This window comes from Hyperolius riggenbachi, chromosome 10 (assembly GCF_040937935.1).
Source record: "Hyperolius riggenbachi isolate aHypRig1 chromosome 10, aHypRig1.pri, whole genome shotgun sequence".
Classification (NCBI taxonomy): Eukaryota; Metazoa; Chordata; class Amphibia; order Anura; family Hyperoliidae; genus Hyperolius; species Hyperolius riggenbachi.
In genome coordinates, this window is record NC_090655.1 from 24,973,132 (window position 1) to 24,993,650 (window position 20,519).

The following is a 20,519-nucleotide window of genomic DNA, read 5'->3' on the forward strand; positions in this document are numbered from 1 at the left end:
GAACATCCCACGGAGCACTGTTCAAGCGATCATTCAGAAATGGAAGGAGTATGGCACAACTGTAAACCTACCAAGACAAGGCCGTGTACCTAAACTCACAGGCCGAACAAGGAGAGCGCTGATCAGAAATGCAGTCAAGAGGCCTATGGTGACTCTGTACGAGCTGCAGAGATCTACAGCTCAGGTGGGAGACTCTGTCCATAGGACAACTATTAGTCATGCACTGCACAAAGTTGGCTCTTATGGAAGAGTGACAAGAAGAAAGCCATTGTTAACAGAAAAGCATAAGAAGTCCCGTTTGCAGTTTGCCACAAGCCATGTGGGGGGCACAGCAACCATGTGGAAGAAGGTGCTCTGGTCAGATGAGACCAGAATGGAACTTTTTGGCCAAAATGCAAAACGCTATGTGTGGCAGAAAACTAACACTACACATCACTCAGAACTAGTGTTGGGCGAACAGTGTTCGCCACTGTTCAGGTTCTGCAGAACATCACCCTGTTCGGGTGATGTTCGAGTTCGGCCGAACACCTGATGGTGCTCGGCCAAACCGTTCGGTCACATGGCCGAACTAAGAGCGCATGGCCGAACGTTCCACGAACGTTCAGCTAGCGCTGTGATTGGCCGAACGGGTCACGTGGTTCGGACCCGAACGCGCTCTGATTGGCCGAACGGTCACGTGGTTCGGGTAAATAAATACCCGAACCACGTCATATCTCCGCCATTTCTCTGTGGGTTTAGCTTTGGGTAGGCAGGCAGGGTAGTTCGCTCTCCAGCCACGCTAGCCAGGGTTCCCCCAGTCATTGTGTGTCGCTGCTGGGAACAGTAGTACACCGCTTGCTCAGCCACACTATATATAGCATTGGTTACTGCCACTGTGTACCTTGCTCAGCCACACTATATATAGCATTGTGTTTACTGCCACTCTGTGTACACGGCTCAGCCAGACTATATAGCATTGTGTGTACTGCCACTGTGTACCTCGCTCAGCCACGCTATATATAGCATTGTGTTTACTGCCACTCTGTGTACACCGCTCAGCCAGACTATATAGCATTGTGTGTACTGCCACTGTGTACCTCGCTCAGCCACGCTATATATAGCATTGTGTTTACTGCCACTCTGTGTACACCGCTCAGCCAGACTATATAGCATTGTGTGTACTGCCACTGTGTACCTCGCTCAGCCACGCTATATATAGCATTGTGTTTACTGCCACTCTGTGTACACCGCTCAGCCAGACTATATAGCATTGTGTGTACTGCCACTCTGTGTACACCGCTCAGCCAGACTATACAGCATTGTTTACTGCCACTCTGTGTACAACGTTCAGCCACACTATATAGCATTGTTTACTGCCACTCTGTGTACAACGCTCAGCCAGACTATATAGCATTGTTTACTGCCACTCTGTGTACACCGCTCAGCCAGACTATATAGCATTGTGTGTACTGCCACTCTGTGTACACCGCTCAGCCAGACTATATAGCATTGTTTACTGCCACTCTGTGTACAACGCTCAGCCAGACTATATAGCATTGTTTACTGCCACTCTGTGTACACCTCTCAGCCAGACTATATAGCATTGTTTACTGCCACTCTGTGTACACCGCTCAGCCAGACTATATAGCATTGTGTGTACTGCCACTCTGTGTACACCGCTCAACCAGACTATATAGCATTGCGTACTCTGCCAGTCAGTGTGTATATTGCTGGGATCAGTAATACTCCACTCACCGCCAACCACTATATGAGCTCACCATGAGTTCCTCAGAGACCTCCGCTGTGAGCAGCACTCCCAACAACAGCAACAGCCAACGCCCCACGCAAGCTATAACATCCACCCCAGCAGCCAGTGGTCAGCAGCAGCCCTCCCCGGAGGAGAACGTTGTGTCCATCGGTCCGTCACCAGAGCGATTAATGAGGGCTGCCATTCAGGAGATGATGGGGCCTGATGTGGAGGAGGAGGTCTGGCTCAGGCCAGCATCCCAAGTTAATGTTGAGGACGATAAGGGGTCTGTGTCTGGGGATGTTGGGGTGGCAGAGGTGGTGGGTGGGTCAGACTCAGGAGAAGAGTTGTATGATGAGGATGATGATCGGGACCATCTGTATGTGCCTCAGAGTCCGACCCCGGAAAACATGTTGTATCGTGTGTTTAGGTACTAAAATCTGCGTTCCCACTTCCCAGTACTGCCCGCAGTGCCCGGGTCCACGGATCCATATAATTTTTTGGGCAGCACTATCAAACTGTGGTACTATGAGTGAGTTGCCATGGTCCTTCTGTGCTGCCTGTCACACTCACCGTCTGTCTGCAGATGAATTGTTCAACACAGCTACGCCATCTGACATGTAGTCCTGGACCTTGACCATCTTCTCCAGGCGATTGGTGTTGGAGGACGTGGAACTGCCCGATTACTGTTCTGTGGGCTGCTGCATGGGTGTCAGAAAATGTTCCCACTCCAAGGACACTGCCAATACCATTCCCTTTTCGGCACTAGCAGCAGCTTGTGTTCTTTGCTGCCCTCCTGGTCCTCCTGGGTTTGCTGAAGTCAGTCTGTCGGCGTACAACTGGCTAGAGAAGGAGGAGGATGTCAATCTCCTCTCTAAAGTCTCCATCCTCAAGGGCCTGCTGGAATTGTTCCATTTTTGACCTGTCTGACACTTTCTTCAATCAGTTTTTTAACATTGTGTTTGTATAAACTGGGTATAAACCCAGTAATTGGTGTTATCCAGATTCCAGAATAATGAATAATAATGAATAGTGAATAATGCGCGGGCCGCGTTCAATGCAGTCTAGCATGAATTGAGCCATGTGTGCCAGAGAGTCCTGCCAGACTCCTCTGTATTCATGTTCTTGTGAGCGTTGTGATTGTTGTGATGCACCATATTCATCACCAGCATCACTTTCTTCCTCTTCTGCTGTCCATTCCCGCTAAATTGTGGAAGTCCAACGTGCACCGCTCTGTCCCTCGGCAGTGGGGGCATCCAATTCCTGCTCCAACTCCAGCTGTTCCTCGTCCTGTTCTTTGTCATAGCTGGGACCAGCGTTTCCTGAGGCAGGTTGCCTGATGTTGGTATCATCACGCTGATCGTTTTCATCTTCAGCATTCCCCACTTGCATCATGCCAGCGGTTTTCCATCTTCAACATTGATTTCTTCAGTAAACACAGCCGTGGTATTGTAATGCTGACTGTAGAGTTGTCACTGCTCAGTCACGCAACGTGGATTGCTCAAAATTTTGGAGGACTTGGCAGAGATCCAACATGGTGGCCCAATCAGATCCACAGAAGCTTGGTAGCTAGCTGCTGGAATGCGCCTCGGCACTGCGCAAAAGCGTGCTAGCATGTGCAGCGTAGAATTCCAGCGCGTAGGGAGGGACATCACCCAGCGAGCGATGGTGCGCTAGATTGAAGCGCTCCTGCATCTCTTGGCGAGTCCTTCAGAAGCGGTACTGGACTTTTAACAATGTTTTTTTTTTTTTTCCTTCAACAGAAGATCTGCCACGTTGGAGTGAGGAGGACGCCGCAGACCCCGACACCAAGCTGAACCCCGGCGAACTCCAAGCAGAGGATCTTCAGGAACCCTCAAGGCTTTGAGCAAGCTGAGGAGGATCAGCAGTCCCGACGAGACCTCTCCTCCTCATATGCGACTGAGTGCAGTAGAGCTCCCCAGAACAACCTCTCAGTTGTCACTTTGTCACTAGTCACTTTGTCACTTTGTCCCTTTGTCACTTGTCACTTTGTCACTTGTCACTTTGTCACTTTGTCACTTTGTCACTTTTTCACTTGTCACTTTGTCACTTGTCACTTTGTCATTTTGTCACTTTGTCATTTTGTCACTTTGTCACTGGTCACTTTGTCACTTTTCACTTTGTCACTTGTCACTTGGTCACTTGGTCACTTGTCCAGATGATCTCGGTACACCTCCTGCGATTCAAATTCCTGCACACATTGCTCTGGGATTTGGGTGTGATGAATGATGCATCTAACTGGCCACCGGAGGCAATTAAGGCCTTCAAAACATTGAAAGCAGCTTTCTGTTCCGCCCCCATTTTGCGTCATGTTGAGTTGTTGTCATGTTCATCCTCGGCCTCGCCTTGCATTTCAGTGCGAGGTGCATTTTCCACAGAAAAAGGTTGTGAATCCGGGCACAACATTTGTGGCTGTTCCATTGACCTTTCACAGGTAGAAGATTGTGGGGGTGGGAATAGCTCCTCCGAATAGCCCATTGTGTCCTGAAAACTACTCATTGCATTGCTTTGCGCACACATTTTTTTGTCCTCATGCAAGGCCTGAGTTGCACCTGAAAGCGTGGCCTTCTCCTCCTGCGCCTCCTCCTGTTCCATCACGTCTGCTGCTGCTGGGTTAGCGTTGACGCCCGGTCCCTGTTTATTGAACCTCTTATCTTTATTACATTTATGACTGCATGGCGGTAAAAAGCATGCTATCCGCACGCTTCTTGTCCTCATGCAAGGCCTGGGTTGTTGTGTCTCAAAAAGCATGGCCTTCTCCTCCTGCGCCTGCTCCTGTTCCATCACGTGTGCTGCTGCTGCTGGTGGGTTAGCGTTACCGGTACCTTTTCCTGGAACCTCTTCTCTGTATTACATTTATGACTGCATGGCGACAAAAAGCATGTTACCTGTGCAAAGAAACATGACATTTTCCACATTTAAAAGACAGTTTTTCCTTTGAAACTTTACAATCAATTTTCTCAAAAACTATAAGCTCTTTTTCAAATATCTTTTTTCCTCTTGTACCTACTCCCAAGGTGCACATACCCTGCTAATTTGGGGTATGTAGCATGTAAGGAAGCTTTACAAAGCACGAAAGTTCGGGTCCCCATTGACTTCCATTATGTTCGGAGTTCGGCGCGAACACCCGAACATCGCGGCGATGTTCGGCGAACGTTCGCGAACCCGAACATCTAGGTGTTCGCCCAACACTACTCAGAACACACCATCCCCACTGTCAAATATGGTGGTGGCAGCATCATGCTCTGGGGTTGCTTCGCTTCAGCAGGGACAGGGAAGCTGTTCAAAGTTGATGGGAAGATGGATGGAGCCAAATATAGGGCAATCTTGGAAGAAAACCTCTTGGAGTCTGCAAAAGACTTGAGACTGGGGCGGAGGTTCATCTTCCAGCAGGACAACGACCCTACAGATAAAGCCAGGGCAACAATGGAATGATTTAAAACAAAACATATCCATGTGTTAGAATGGCCCAGTCAAAGTCCAGATCTAAATCCAATCGAGAATCTGTGGCAAGATCTGAAAACTGCTATTTACAAAAGCTGTCCATCTAATCTGACTGAGCTGGAGCTGTTTTGCAAAGAAGAATGGGCAAGGATTTCAGTCTCTAGATGTGCAAAGCTGGTAGAGACATACCCTAAAAGACTGGCAGCTGTAATTGCAGCAAAAGGTGGTTCTACAAAGTATTGACTCAGGGGGCCGAATAATTAAGCACACCCCACTTTGCAGTTATTGATTTGTAAAAAATGTTTGGCAGGATGTATGATTTTCGATCCTCTTCTCACATGTACACCACTTTGTGTTGGTCTTTCACGTGAAATTCCAATAAAATTGATGCATGTTTGTGGCAGTAATGTGACAAAATGTGGAAAACTTCAAGGGGGCTGAATACTTTTGCAAGCCACTGTATATGGATGAGGGGGCTGCACATGGAATGGGAGGGGCTGCTGTTCATGGACATAATATATGGATGAGGGGGCTGCACATGGAATGGGAGGGGCTGCTGTTCATGGACATTATATATGGATGAGGGGGCTGCACATGGAATGGGGGATACTGCTGCACATGGAAGGATATCAACAAGAAAGTTGGGTTAGGGGTGCTAAAAATATAAATCTGGCCTTGACAAGGGCGAAAATAACTGGCAAAAAAAAACGAAAGCAATGCTGGTCATTTGTTTCCCATAACGCTGGTCGTTTGTTTCCCATAACGCTGGTCGTTTGTTTCCCATAACGCTGGATCACAAATGACCATCCTCTATTTCTCTACTATTGTAGGTCCACCAGCAGGGCCTCTGTTTCTCATTCTCCCCCTCATCTCTCATAGAACCAAGCAGTTGGCCAAGTAATGTGTCTGTACAATAATCATATTCAAAAGGATCTCAGAAAATTCCTAGAATGATCTCTCTGGATGAAAATTATTAACAGTATTGTTGCCATAAATGTAGCTTTATCCTTTATAACTGCTTGTGGGGTGTCACAGATTGGATCAGAGATAGAGTTGTCTCTTGGTCAATCTGCCCGTACATACACATTTTGGTCTGATTGCCAAAAAAAAATTGTACCATGAGTTGCATAGTGTGAACTGTGAAGATCATCAAAACTGTATCACACTGACGTGTCTGTGGCCGGCACCAAACTATACCTTTGCCCTGTATGCAGATTAAAGTGAACCCCACTTTGTCATGTGGACGGAATTTCTACCTACCTCTATTTACAGTGGGGTGTGAAAATTTGGGCAACCTTGTTAATCGTCATGATTTTCCTGTATAAATCGTTTGTTGTTACTACAAAAAATGTCAGTTAAATATATCATACTAGTGACTTTAGCCAATTTAAAAACGGGCTAGGTCTGTCACTAATCCGCCGCCCACACACGACCGCCCCTTCTGGCCTCGTCCTCTGCCGGCTTTCAGCAGTGTCTCTGCGTCTTGTTCCTGCATATGCGCAGTGCTAAAAAGCACTGACACACGGACAGATGCAGGGACACTTGCCTATTATTATATAGGATAGGAGACACACAGTGATATTTGAGAAGTGAAATGAAGTTTATTGGTTTTACAGAAAGTGCGCAATAATTTTTTAAATAGGATTAGGCAGGTGCATTAACCACTTAACGACTGCCTAACGCCGATAGGCAGGTCGAAGTGGTGTTTCCATGGAAACGTCGAGCGGCCGTTCCATGTCAGTTCACGGAAGGTTTCTCCGTGAACAGCCTGCGAGCCTCCGATCGCGGCTCGCAGGCTAAATGTAAACACGCGGGGAAGAAATCCCCTGTGTTTACATCCATACGGCGCTACTGTGCAGCAGCGCCGTAAAGGAGATTGGCGATCCCCGGCCTCTGATTGGCCGAGGATCGCCGCCGTCTGATAGGCTAAAGCCTATTAGAGGCGGTATAGGACAGATCTCGGTCCTGTGCCGCCCACAACCAGCGCAAGAGGAAGGGAGGGAGAGGGAGAAAAATCGCTGCGGAGGGGGGCTTTGAGGAGCCCCCCCTGCTCAGCCACACAGAGCGGCGGCGATCACCCCCCCCCCCCAGCAGGACATCATCCTAGTGGGGAAAAAAGGGGGGAAGTCTGATCGCCCTGCCTAAACCACGATCTGTGCTGCGGGCTGGAGAGCCCACGCAGCACAGATCAAACAACAATCCCCTGGTCCTTATGTGGTTAATTTGGGCACTTTTGTCATTTTATTGATTCCAAACCCTTTAGAGCCAATTATTGGAACTCAAATTGGCTTGGTAAGCGCAATGACCCCTGACCTACATATACAGGTGAATCCAATTATGAGAATACACTTACCTGGGGCTTCCTCCAGCCCCTGGCAGCCAAGGACACCGGGAGCCACCGGAGCTGCGGTGAGGGCACAGGACGGCTGCCAGGGGCTGGAGGAAGCCCCAGGTAAGTGGAGTTTGAATTTATTTTTTGGTTGGATGTTTACTTTAAGCAGACTGTGGTTGTCTATTGTTGTGACTTAGATGAAGATCAGATAACATTTTATGACCAATTTGTACAGAAATCCGTATAATTCCAAAGGGTTCACATACCGTATTTTTCGGACCATAAGACGCACTTTTTCTCCCCCAAAAGTGGGGGGAAAAGTCAGTTATGGTCCTTCGGTACTGTCTTTCCTCCCCCTTTTCACCGCGGCAACTGCTGGTTTCTGCAGCCCGGGGACCAAGGCTTTCCGGCTTTACAGTCAGCTCCCTGTGTGGTCTAACCTATGATGAGAAGTACAGCTGGGAACAGCCGATAACTTTGCTCCGATGTGCTGTGTGAGGCTGGATCATTCTGCGGACTGTCAGCGGCGGGCATTAGCTTGATCAGCGGCAGCATCAGACTTGGGTACACAAGCTTTGAAGGCTCAGAGTGAAGAAGCGATGCTGGATCAACATGAAGCACTCAGCCGCAGATAGCGGACAACTTCCTGTCTTCAAGCCGGGTCCTTAATTAGTGTTCCCGGGCCGCCTGCGCGTGGGATCTGATGCGGTGATTGGCATTAATTTGCATCCTCCCTGGGACAGGAGGCGGGAGCCGGGCGGGCATGTGCACGTGAGGTCGGGTGAGGACCCGGCTTGAAGACAGGAAGTTGTCGGCAATCCGTGGCTGAGTGCAAACACCGTGCACGTGATCCAGCATTGCTTCACGCTGTTCCAGCATTGCATCTTCACTCTGAGCCTTCAAAGCTTGTGTACCCAAGTCTGATGCCGTCACTGATCAAGCTAATGCCCGCCTGTGACAGTCCGCAGAATGATCCAGCCTCACACAGCACATAGGAGCCAAGTTATCGGCTGTTCCCAGCTGTACTTCTCATCACAGGTTAGACCACACAGGGAGCTGACTGTAACATGGAAAGCCTTGGTCCCCGGGTTGCACATAGTGGGACAAATGTAATAGCAATAAACTTTCTGTTTCCCCTTTTGTGCTGCTTAAAAGAAAAGATGGTTCATCAAGTGGCAACTGCATCCTCCAGGCAGCTTCTCATGCAAGCAAGCTGTTTGCCAGTACCCACTCGCAATAGGTGCTATGGTGAGTGCTTCTATTTTCAAAGATTACCTGCTTGCATGAGAATCTGCCTGGAGGATGCAGTTCCCACTTGATCAACAATCCTATCTTCTGAACACAAAAGATGGAAACAGAAGGTTCACTGCTGTGAATGGGAACAAACCTCCATAAGATACTCCTGGACCATGGACGCAGCAGGTTTATATTTTTTTCCCAGGTTTTTGTCGTCTAAACCTAGGTGCGTCTTATGGTCTGAAAAATACAGTACTTTTTATTGCTACTGTATGTACGAGCCTTTAGCCTGAGGGGTGTACATAGTGTAGTGTGCCAGATGTATGTACAGTACTAAAGTCTCTTGTCTTCACTTTGCACAGGCGGGGGTGAACGAGAACGACATGTACGATGGCGCTTGGTGCGCCGGCAGAAACGACCTGCAGCAGTGGCTCGAGGTGGACGCTCGGAGACTGACAAAATTCACTGGGATCATCACCCAAGGCCGGAACTCGCTGTGGCTGTGAGTACGCCATTCCCTGCGCCGTGGTTCCTAAACTTTTCTAAGTGAACGGAGTTTATGAAACTCTTAACTAATCCTCTTAACTCTCAGACACCAGTTTCTATAGCTACCGTGCTAATTATTTCATTTTATTTATTCCTTAATTATGCGGTTTTCAAGCTGGTATGGTAACCATTTTTATCCTGTCGCATTCCTCTATAAATATACATTGCTACTGGTTACCATCCTGCCCTGGGCTGTACTGCAGACACACTGCTGGTGAATCTATATATGGCGTAATAGCTACACTTCTGGGACTTGCTGCCAAGATCCATTGGCTTTAGCTGGAGCCTGCGGATTATGTGCTGCGCTGATGAGCTGCTGTTGCCAGGCACCATTACCTGCCCTGCTGCTGCTGCTGCCATATACATGCAGAGCCGGCTGTTTTGTCACATAACATATATTCTATTTTGGGGCAAACTTAAAGAGATCCCGAGGTGGGTTTGAAAAATCCTATTAGGACACAGAGGCAAGTGCTGCTGTATACAAAGAGCAGCCTCTGTGTCCTTACACTTACACACTGTCTCCAGGCTCCCCCCGGGCTCTACTGCCCCCCCATAAAAAAAACGCCAGGCTAGTGACACGCAGATTGTCGCTACTCGCTAGCTGGCTGTTTACCTGAAGGCTGTCAGTCACCACCGCTCCCCTCACCTCCTCTATCGCGCGGCTCCCTGCCTGCGTCCCTTTCCTCCCCGCCTCCGTAAGCTTCCTCCAATCGGCTTAGAGGAGGCTATAGAGGAGGCGGGGGAACGGTGGTGACTGACAGCCTTCAGGTAAGGAGCCAGCTAGCGACAATCTGCGTGTTGCTAGCCTGGCGGTTTTCTTTTATGGGGAACAGCAAAGCCCGGGGGGGGGGGGGGGGGGGGGCCTGGAGACAGTGTGTAAGGACACAGATGCTGCTCTTTGTATACAGCACTTGCCTCTGTGTCCTAATTGAATTTTTCAAACAACAACAACAAATAACATTTGTAAAGCGCTTTTCTCCCGTAGGACTCAAACCGCATCACCCACCTTGGGTTCTCTTTAAAGGAATCCTGAACTGAGTAAAATTATTTAAAATAAACACACAATGTACCTGCAGATGAATATCACTTACCTCACTGTCGGTTCCTCTCAGAAGCTCAACATTTTTTTTCTAACAATTATCCTTTCCAGTTCTGACAAGATTTTGTCAGAACTAAAATATAGCTATAGCATTGAAGAGAGAAGGAGTAATATCCAGGAGCTACTCGCCATATTTCACTTCAGTAAAAATTCAACCTTTAATATATTTCTTCCAATAAAACATCAGAGGTAAAAGACAAAAAACAGCAATAGTTAACAGACAGGAGGTGGTACAATTGGTGCGGAGGCAGGTCGCCGATCGTTTCGCCCCTCTATGAGGGCTTTCTCGAGACCATCTAACCCTCTAAGTCCATCTTTACTCTTATATACCGAAGGCCACTCCCTCCCAATAAATCACAAGCCAATCACAGCAACTCACCTCCCCAGCACACCTGTGTTGAATGAGTGATATCCATGTGACCTCCGATAAACCATTATATTTCAGGGAACATAAGTCACTTCCTCTAAATGGAGCGCGCCGTGCGCTCAACTCACGCCAATGCGCACCATAGAGAGGCGCATCCGGACGCGTCATACATTCCGCGCCGCTCGTCGCTTAATGCGGCCGCCCATACTTCACTCCTCACGTCACTCTTGACGTCATTACGTACGCGTCAACCAGACGCGTGGACGCATCAGGGCCTGAGGACGAGTTGCTGCCATCTTGTGGACAATTTACTAACTGCATCCCAACTACATAATTTTAGAATTTGTGAGATACGGATCCGCCATCTAGTGGCATGATCTCAGCAGCCCACAAACAACAACAATTTAGAACTAAGTCCAGAAGGACCTAGCATGTGATCTAAGTGGGATTCATAGCCCTCGGTTCCACAAGAATGAGACATACCTACAAGCACACAAAACATCATAAAAACTGTATGAAACAGAAAAACAGTCAAAAAATATTCAAAAAATATTCGTAAATATGAGCTATGCATAACATCAGTTGATGAGACTTCAATGAGGACGGCCTCGGAAGGAACTCCTGCCGTATATACTCTTTATCATCAGTCTAATAAATATTTTAATGAACACACTATATAAACGCCTTAATAAACATGCCATCTTTCAATTATATACAGACAGACCTCCGATCTTGAGACCAAATGATTGGGAGCAAAAGCAACCAAGCCATGGTCCCAATATCCACATCATAGGTCCCACTATATCATTACGTTAGATTATATGTAACACTCACATCGGCTCATGGGGTGACACATTGACACCACAATATACCTTACGATCATAGTGTTCAAAACAATCTATCATAGAAACATCCCCATATCAATCCGATCATTGAAGCCTGATGGGCCCTCTGTCCCTAATCTAATAATCCACCTACTCTCCAACTGTAACAGCTTCTCATCCCCATTCATCCCCCCTCTCCTATTCTGTACAAACTTGTCTATCCCAAAAAACCTTAAACATTCGGGGTTACCCCCATGCTGATTTCTAATGTGCTCAATGAGCCTTTTTGCTCCTTTACCATTCTCAATAGACCTAAAGTGGTCTATATAGAGGCATTGGTGTGCACTCGCTCTGCTATCTATTTGCTTGTATATTGAACATACTAAAATATAGCAGTTGTTGTCAATCATATACCAGTTGCTGTCAGTTATAACTGAAAGGACAACTGATGTGCTAGGTAATTTCCATGTTTCCCTATGGCCCAAGGGGGGCGATATTATAGTTCAACAGTGTAAGTATGACCAGTAAGCTGTTATGGGGTAATGGCCATTTTCAAAATGGAGGACAGAGGATTCCATTGATCACAGTGGACAGACAGGACGCAGGAGAGTAGAAAGAGATTTATGAGTAGACTACACAGGAGGTAAGTATGACGTGTATATGTTTTTTTTGACTGTTCATTTTCAGTTTAGGTTTTCTTTAATTGTACTTTTACATCTTTCAGCAGAAAGCCTTTTGTAATGATCTATTAATTAGTTGAACATAACAACAGACTGTTGCCAAGTTACAACTGGCTGAGCAGAAATGGAGCATAGCAGTGAAACAAGTTTAACCTGTTGCCCTGAGCAACCAAAAACCTTGTGTTCCTTTGAAAGCTAACTCCTGATTGGTTGTTGCCCAGCAGGCTTCCTAATAATTTCCAGCCAGTGATCTGCTACGGATTGTTGGAATGATAAAAACAGGATGGTTGATTCCTGGGGAAGTAGAAGTGGATCTTTACAGCCCTTCAGGAGTGGTTGTGAAACAGGACCCCGCTAGTAGAGGTACAAAGTTTCCAGGCCTGCACTGATTGTTAAACGCCCCAATGACTTTTCCACTCGCTCTGTGACTTTTATAGGCTGGAGATTTACCGCTTTCTTGTGAAATGCGCGCTCCTGTGATTTACGGCCTTGCGTCAGTTCCCAGGCCTTGGATAAAAAACGGTTCCTTCGCTTTGAGGTGTCCTGCGGGGGAATTCACTGAGTGCCTGCACAGCGCTGGCAAACTGCCGTAACCCATAGCAACCTCCAAGGCCGGATTTATACTTTTTGTGCCCCCGGGCCAAGTATGCTGTGTCTCCCATTTCATGAACAGCAGCGCCCCTCCCATTCCTTGTGCAGCCCCCTCTTCCATGTGTATCATCCATGAAACGTAGCCAGAGTTGGGACAAGGTCCTCCAGCACCCAAGGCTGAGACACCAAAGTGTGCCCCTCCACCCCTCCCACTTCGGCCGTCACACACTGATTGCTATTACACTAAGAGGCACCCCAACCCCCCCAACACCTCAATCTCTAGTTATCTGGCTTGCAGTCACTGCCATGTATCCCCTTTTCTTATTTCTCTCTGCTCAAACACAATAGGGGAATGATAGCTGAGTGAGTTGTGCGCCCCTCCTACACTGCGCCCTGAGGCTGGAGCCTCTCTCATCTCTGCCTCGGCCTGGCCCTGACTGTAGCCATTCTCTGCATGAACAGCTCCCTTGGGCATCAGTTTCCCCTTTTCATGTATTGCTCCCTATTTTCAGCCTCCTTCTTCCTATGTAGCAACTCCTCTTTTATGTTCAGGTGCCCATTTGGGCTGCAGCCGCTCAAGACTCGGGCCTTTTTGGCCTTTACAAAAATCCTGCCCTGGCAGTCTCTCCGGTTTACAGTACTTAGACCAGTAACAGCAGATTTTTAATGGTTTCTGTTGGTTACCACGCTTTCTTGAATCCCCATCTATAGCAGACTGTGCTTAATTGTCCCTGCCATATCGCTTTTATGTTGATTCGCGATTGCATTTTTTTTCGTGATTTCCATGAAAGATTTTTCATTTTTATTTGTGATTCTTTGTTTTGTCACAAAATACGATAGGATAAAAAAATGCACGTGATATGCGGAAAAAAAGAAAAATATCAACTTTTTTTTTACCTTGGAGAAAAACCCAAAAACAAAACATAGGCAAATGCAAAAAGTTCCTCAGCCAGAAAACTAACTATTATTAAAAAAAAAAATCTCCTATTTTATAGGAGACCAATTGTGGAAATCTCCAACTTTTTCTCACTGCAGTTTTCCTTTTATCCAGCACTGGGCCCATTCACACTAGAAATCGATATACGCAATTGCAAACTCTGTTTCCAAGAGATTTTCCAGCGATTTTACACTGTACAGAAAGCGTTTTTTCAGCAATTCGCGTTTTGCAAATTCTAGTTCAATAAGGTGTGTCTGTCTTCCATAAACGGGAAATGACATCTGCACAGGAAAAAGAGGTGAACTGCAAGGTTTGATGGGTAAAATTGCTGGAAAATCGCTGGAAAAACTCTGATTGTGAACAGGCCAGCGCTTTCAGAACGATTTACCAGCGCTCCTATACTTAACATTGAAAGGCTAATCGCTCAGAATAGCTCAGAAAATGCAGGCAACGTGTTTGCGTTTCAGCAAATCACTTAGATGAGAACACTTCCATATACTTTTCATTGTACAAGTGTTTTTCAAAACGCTAGTAATTTTCAGCGATGCTGAAATCGCTTGTTAAGCGCACAAGTGTGAATGGGCCCTTAAAGGATACCCGAACTGACATGTGACATGAAGAGAAAGACATTTGTATGTACAGTGCCTAGCACACAAATAACTATGCTGTGTTCCTTTTTTTCTTTCTCCGCCTGAAAGAGTTAAATATCAAGTATTTAAGTGGCTGACTCAGACAGGAAGTGACTACAGTGTGACCCTTACTGATAAGAAATTCAAACTATAAAACACTTTCCTAGCAGAAAATGGCTTCTGAGAGCAAGAAAGAGGTAAAAAGGGGAATTTCTTATCAGTGAGGTCACACTGTAGTCACTTCCTGTCTGAGTCAGGACTAAGTCAGTCACTTACATACCTGATATTTAACTCTTTCAGGCAGAGAAAGAAAAAAAGGAACACAGCATAGTTATTTGTGTGCTAGGCACTGTACATACACATGTCTATCTCATCATGTCACATGTCAGTTCGGGTATCCTTTAATGTGTTCCTTGGTAGCTCAGTCCTTGTGAAACCACAGGAAAGCCATGGCTACACACATTACACAAGGTAAGGGGATGTACAAAGTGTAATAAACACTTATCAGGCAATCAGGCTCGGTTTTCTGTATCCAGATCATAACACGGTAGGGTAGTGGTTGGAAGCAGACCTGACGAGAGGAAGTTTCATAGCCCTCTGGGCTCATCAGTCTCTGTTGGACCCATCAACTGTTCAATAAAGTATTCTGGAAGTCCGGTGGGGCCTACAGCAGATGTTTGGAGGACCCCATTGGGCTCTTCTGGCATTCCACTGTGACAACAGGAAGCTTCAGAGAAAATGGGTCTTCCAGATTGAGGTGGGCATCAATTTCGGAGGAAGTCCCAGCCAATAAACCGTGGCAACTGCACCGATCCCATCAGCATTGATGTCGCCAGCCAAGGGGGCTCATAGGAGATTGTGTAACCTGGATTCCATTCCATACTTAAGAGCGAACTGCGATCTCCTCCAACATTGCCCAATAACTGCGTTCGTGACCTCTTCCTGCAGTGAGGTCATAGTTCTGTTTTCCCCATATACTTTTTAGTTGTTGCCATGTGCTTTATATGTACTGAGCCCCATAATACACTTCAGTTATTACAGAAAGATGTATGGTAGATGAGGATCCCATGAGCTATCCAAGCTATTTAGTTGTTACCAGTAAGTCAGTTGTCCTCAGCACCAGAGAAATGCTTTTTCTGGAATTTCTATAGACTGTAGCGGCATATTCCTATTTTAATGGGACAGGAAGGTCATAATAGATTGAAGGGGGGGGTCTGAGGTTAAGGGAGGGAGGGCGTTCATGGAGTAGGGGCTGCTCTGGAGAAGTCCTGGAGCTTTGCGAGTGAACAAGTAAAGTGAGGGGTGGGCATTGATAAAGTGTTGGAGGAGCGGGTTGGGGAGTATCTCTGAATGAGATTAGAGATGTATGAACAGGAGGTATGGTGGATGGATTTGTATGCCAAGCAGAGCAGTTTTAATTCTGAGGGAGGCAGGGAGCCAGTGCAGGTGACTTGCGAAGAAGGGCAGCTGAAGAGAAGCGGTTGAACAAGTAAATGAGCCTGGCAGATGCATTCATAACAGATTGCAGGGGTCTGGTCTCAGGAAGTCCATAAGCTGCTATAAGTAGCTTCTCCCATTTTGCTCCAGTTTTTCTGGCCCCTGTCCTGATAAATCAGCTTCTCCTTTCTGTGGGCGGGCACTTACACAGAGCAGAGCTCATTCAGTTCACTCTGTAGGTGGGGTGAGTATGTATGTTCCCAACAGTGTTCATTTGGGTGATGGGGAAGCCAAGAGATGGTAGTCCATGCACTAAATAATGTAGAAGAAAATAAAAATATTGCATTACTGATTTCCTAATTTACCCCTTTGGTGGCGTGATTCGGGGTCCAGCTATTGTCATCACTTTAATTACAGTGTTAGTAGTGAATTTCCCCCTTAACATTACGGTCCATGGCAGCGCCCAAAGCAGGCACTGCGCGGATCAAGCGACAACGCGACCTGACTCAGGGGCAGAAACTCAGTTCATTCTGCTAAGGTGGCTTATCAGAAACTCTGGATTCTCCCACAGAAAGAGAAGAAGGGGCACAAAACTAAATCCATGTTATCCTTTATATAGGAAAACTTTGTTGATCCTTGACTTGATTTCTGAAAGGCTGTTATTCCTCTAAAATAAACCCTTATTTAAAGCAGTAGGATCAGCCATACTATGCCAGGGAAAAAAACACATATATAAGTAGATAAATACTTGATCTACTTACATAACACATGTATTATACTGTCCACGTTTTGATTTCAGTGAATGTTATATAGTAAATTACGAGAATTCTGTTCCTGGTGGGGGCCATGTCTTTTGCCCACAGTGATGTAATTTCTGCCCTTTACTTTTTTTCTTGTCTCCTCTAATCGCTGAGTCGCCTCACCCTTGCTTGTAAACACAAGTGAGTAGGGGATTAGGTTTCAGATAAGAAGCTGGCAGGGAAATAAAGGGAAGAGGAGGAATAGATTATAGATAAAAAGAACCCCCAGCATGCAATTCTTTGGCACGACTACTAAAGGGCCAGTGTTTCCTTAATTATGTGATAACTCCAAATCATAACTGCAGAAAAGGTTTTGAAAGCAGGCTTAGCATCTTTATCACTTAATACACTCAGACCAGTTGCTGTTGAAATTTGATTTTTATGGTGACGATACCGCTTTAAAGAGGAACTTTAAACCAGGATTGAACTTCATCCCAATCAGTAGCTCATATCCCCTTTCCCATGAGAAATCTTTACCTTTTCTCGAATAGATCATCGGGGATGTCTGTATATGGCTGATATTGGCCTCAATTCACTAAGATCATGCTGGAGATAATAAGGCAAGAGAAAGCTTACCACCACACAGTGGCCTCAATTCACTAAGCTTATCCCCTGTCTTTAATAACTCTTCTAGAATTGTTACCATGGTGATAAGGCATGTCATATTCAGGAAACAATTTACCTCAGGCAAACCTAAAGTTAACTCTTCTGTCTTTAAGTTAACTCTTCAATCCTTAAAATAACTCCAGAGTTAAAGACAGGCTGTTCATTAACTGCATGTGAAAATAACTACAGAGGAGGTAAATTAACTACAGAGGAGGTACAATAACTACAGAGGAGGTAAATTAACTACAGGAGAGGTAACTTAAGGAATGAAGAGATAAGATAACTCTCTCTTATGTGGAGGTAAGTTTTCTCTTGCTTTATTATCTCTAGCATGATCTTAGTGAATTGAGGCCAATGAGAGTTATCTTATCTCTTCATTCCTTAAGTTATCTCCTCTGTAGTTAAGTTACCTCCTCTGTAATTATTTTCACACACAGTTAATTTACAGCCTGTCTTTAACGTTAGAATTCTGGAGTTATTTTAAGGATTGAAGAGTTAGCTTAAAGACAGAAGAGTTAACTTTAGGTTTGCCTGAGGTAAAATGTTTCCTGAATACTACATGCCTCATCACCATGGTGGTGATAACTCTAGAAACGTTATTAAAGACAGGAGATAATCTTAGTGAATTGAGGCCATTGTGGCGAAACACCTCCCACAGTGTGATGTCATGACCATGGTCTTGACAGTTTGCTGTCTGTAAATCTCATTGAATTGTGGGGGAAAAAAAACATCTTTTTCCACTTGCCAACCAAGAACCATCTCCCTGTGTGCATAGAACTCACAATAACGAACATTCTGTACAGATCACCTGGCTGAACTAAAGATGTCACCACCAGTGATAATTTCAGAATGTAAATCAGAGTGAGGAAAGATTTTACAATGGGCAAAAACTGACTAAATAATCTGTAAATTAATATTGTAAAAAAAAAAATAGCAATTGTATTTGTTATTTTCACCACAGGTCCTCTTTAAAAGTGGTTTGTGGAGTTGTGCTGTAACGGATTAAGGCTGTCTGCAGCTTTCCGACTCGTTCTGTTTCTCTTCTCTTTATGTCCCTCTCAGTGGTCTCTTTTCCTTTTGAATTTTTCCAAACATAACATTTTGAGAGCGTAGATGGAGGAAAGAATTGAGCACAGATTAGCATACAGTCCCTATTAGGAACAAAATGCAGCCCTAATCCTGTCTCCTCTGTAACTTCACACCTTGTCATTCCTTTCACAGCTCTTCGCGTTTCTCTGCTACATCACACTTCTCTGCTTCTCCATGGCTTCAACTCGAGGAGCGGGGAGTAGTTAGGATGCTGTTGCCGAGGATAAGCTGCAGTTTTATCTTCATCGCTGTTTTCTAATCCTCCCTGAGCTGCAAATCTCACAAAACTCCTGTTTTGTTCCTCTAAAAAGAACAGTTCTGCATATTGTGGTTCTGAAGGGCCAATTCCGGTTGTTCCATGTTCTGATAAGCCGAAACATAAAACCACTTACCTATTAAGGTGTAGGTGCTAACAAAACAGGTCTAACCTATATGGACTCTTGAAGACCTCAGAAGATGTCCAATGATATTTGGCACCAAGACGTTTGCAGGAGATCCTCTAAGTCCTGTAATGCTGGATACACACGTTGAGATTTCCCGTTCGATTCCCGGGATCGAACGGATCGAATCGATTATTTCCAACATGCTCGATTCCGATTGTTTCTGCCGTCGATGTGGCATACTTAACATGCAAATCGACGGCAGAAACGATCGAAATCCGAATCGAGCATGTTGGAAATAATCGATTCGATCCGTTCGATCCCGGGAATCGAACGGGAAATCTCAACGTGTGTATCCAGCATAAGGTAGGACTTTCATGGATTGGACTTACTTACAGAAATATAAAACTTAGTTAGTACCACTGATATGCTCTTGGCCACTGCAACTATATATTGCCCAGATTTTCCGAATCCTCTATACCTCCTGTGGTCACTCCAGAGAATTGTAAAATGAAACGGGGACATATTGGTAATATCCGACAACTTTTTTATTAGGTAAAATTGGTCCACATGGACTGCAATAATTATGTACTCACATTCAGGGTCCTAAACCATTTAGGACCCAACAGAAATTAGCACACTCCAGAGCAGTTCTGCATAGCCAGATCTATGGACTTGCCTCGCGTTGTTCCATGTTCTGATGAGCCGAAACATAAAACCAACAACAAAACAGGTCTGACCTTTGTAGGCATGGACTCTTGAAGATCTCAAAATATATCCAATGGTATCTGGCACCAAGACGTTTGCAGTAGATCCTCCTTGTCCTGTAAGTTGGGAGGTAGGACCTTCATGAATTGGCCTTATCATTTCAGAACTACTATATAACTTAGTAGCCAAGACATTTGTTTGGCCACAGCAAGGATCTATTGCCCATATCCTCTATACCTCATGTGGTCTCTCCAGAGAAGTGTAAAAGGAAGTGGGGGCAAATGATTGGCAATAGCCAACAACTTTTTTTATTAGGTAAAATTGGTCCACATTGACTTCAAGAATGATGTACTCAATTTAATAAACTATTTAGGACCTGATAGAAATTAGCACATTCCACACTATTTGTCACAATGTTTGTAAAATCTGGTATGTCCGCTTTTAACTCGACTGGTTTCGCCTCCCATTGTCATCAAGGTTGCTGGAAGTTGCACTGATTTGTACATGTTTCATTTTACACTTCTCTGGAGTGACCACAGGAGGGGAAGAGAATACGGGAACTCCCAGACCTCCTCCCCCCCAGACAGACACCCCTGACCAAATAAATGGCATAAGGTGCCCTTTGTTGCAGTTGAATCCCTCCCTCCCCCGAGCCCTGAGAAGCAAAAGTTAAGGTGGGGGGGGGGGGGGGGGGGGGAGACAGCTCAGGGGCCCCTATAAGCTCCGGGGCAACTGTCCCCTTTACCTCTATGCAGGGACGGATTTCTGGCAAGGCCACATAGGCCATGGCCTAGGGCACTAGAAATTTAGGGGCGGCTCAGTGAAGGGCAGTAAAGCTGTTCTATGCAGCCATCCCTATCTACAAGGACAGCTTTAACATTTGAACTCTCTGTACTGTACTTGTCATCCCTGCAAGACATGTAAGCTCTATCCTGACGGTACTGTACACATCAGCCTAACTCACATGGTGACACAATAAATGGATCCATCATTAATGAGATGGCAAATATAACTTAAAAGTTCTTAAGGAAAAATAACTTATAATCTATATGCGTATTACTAAAATA

The 20,519-nt window shown here is 45.7% G+C and overlaps 1 protein-coding gene across 1 annotated transcript in view; it reads left to right on the forward strand.

The window, feature by feature from the left end:
- CPXM2 (carboxypeptidase X, M14 family member 2) overlaps positions 1 to 20,519 on the forward strand; it is a 177,757-nt gene that overhangs the window by 50,415 nt on the left and 106,823 nt on the right. Inside the window, exon 5 of the mRNA XM_068255048.1 lies at positions 9,122 to 9,261. Coding sequence (XP_068111149.1) covers positions 9,122 to 9,261 — 140 coding nt within the window. The remainder of the gene's footprint in view (positions 1 to 9,121; positions 9,262 to 20,519) is intronic.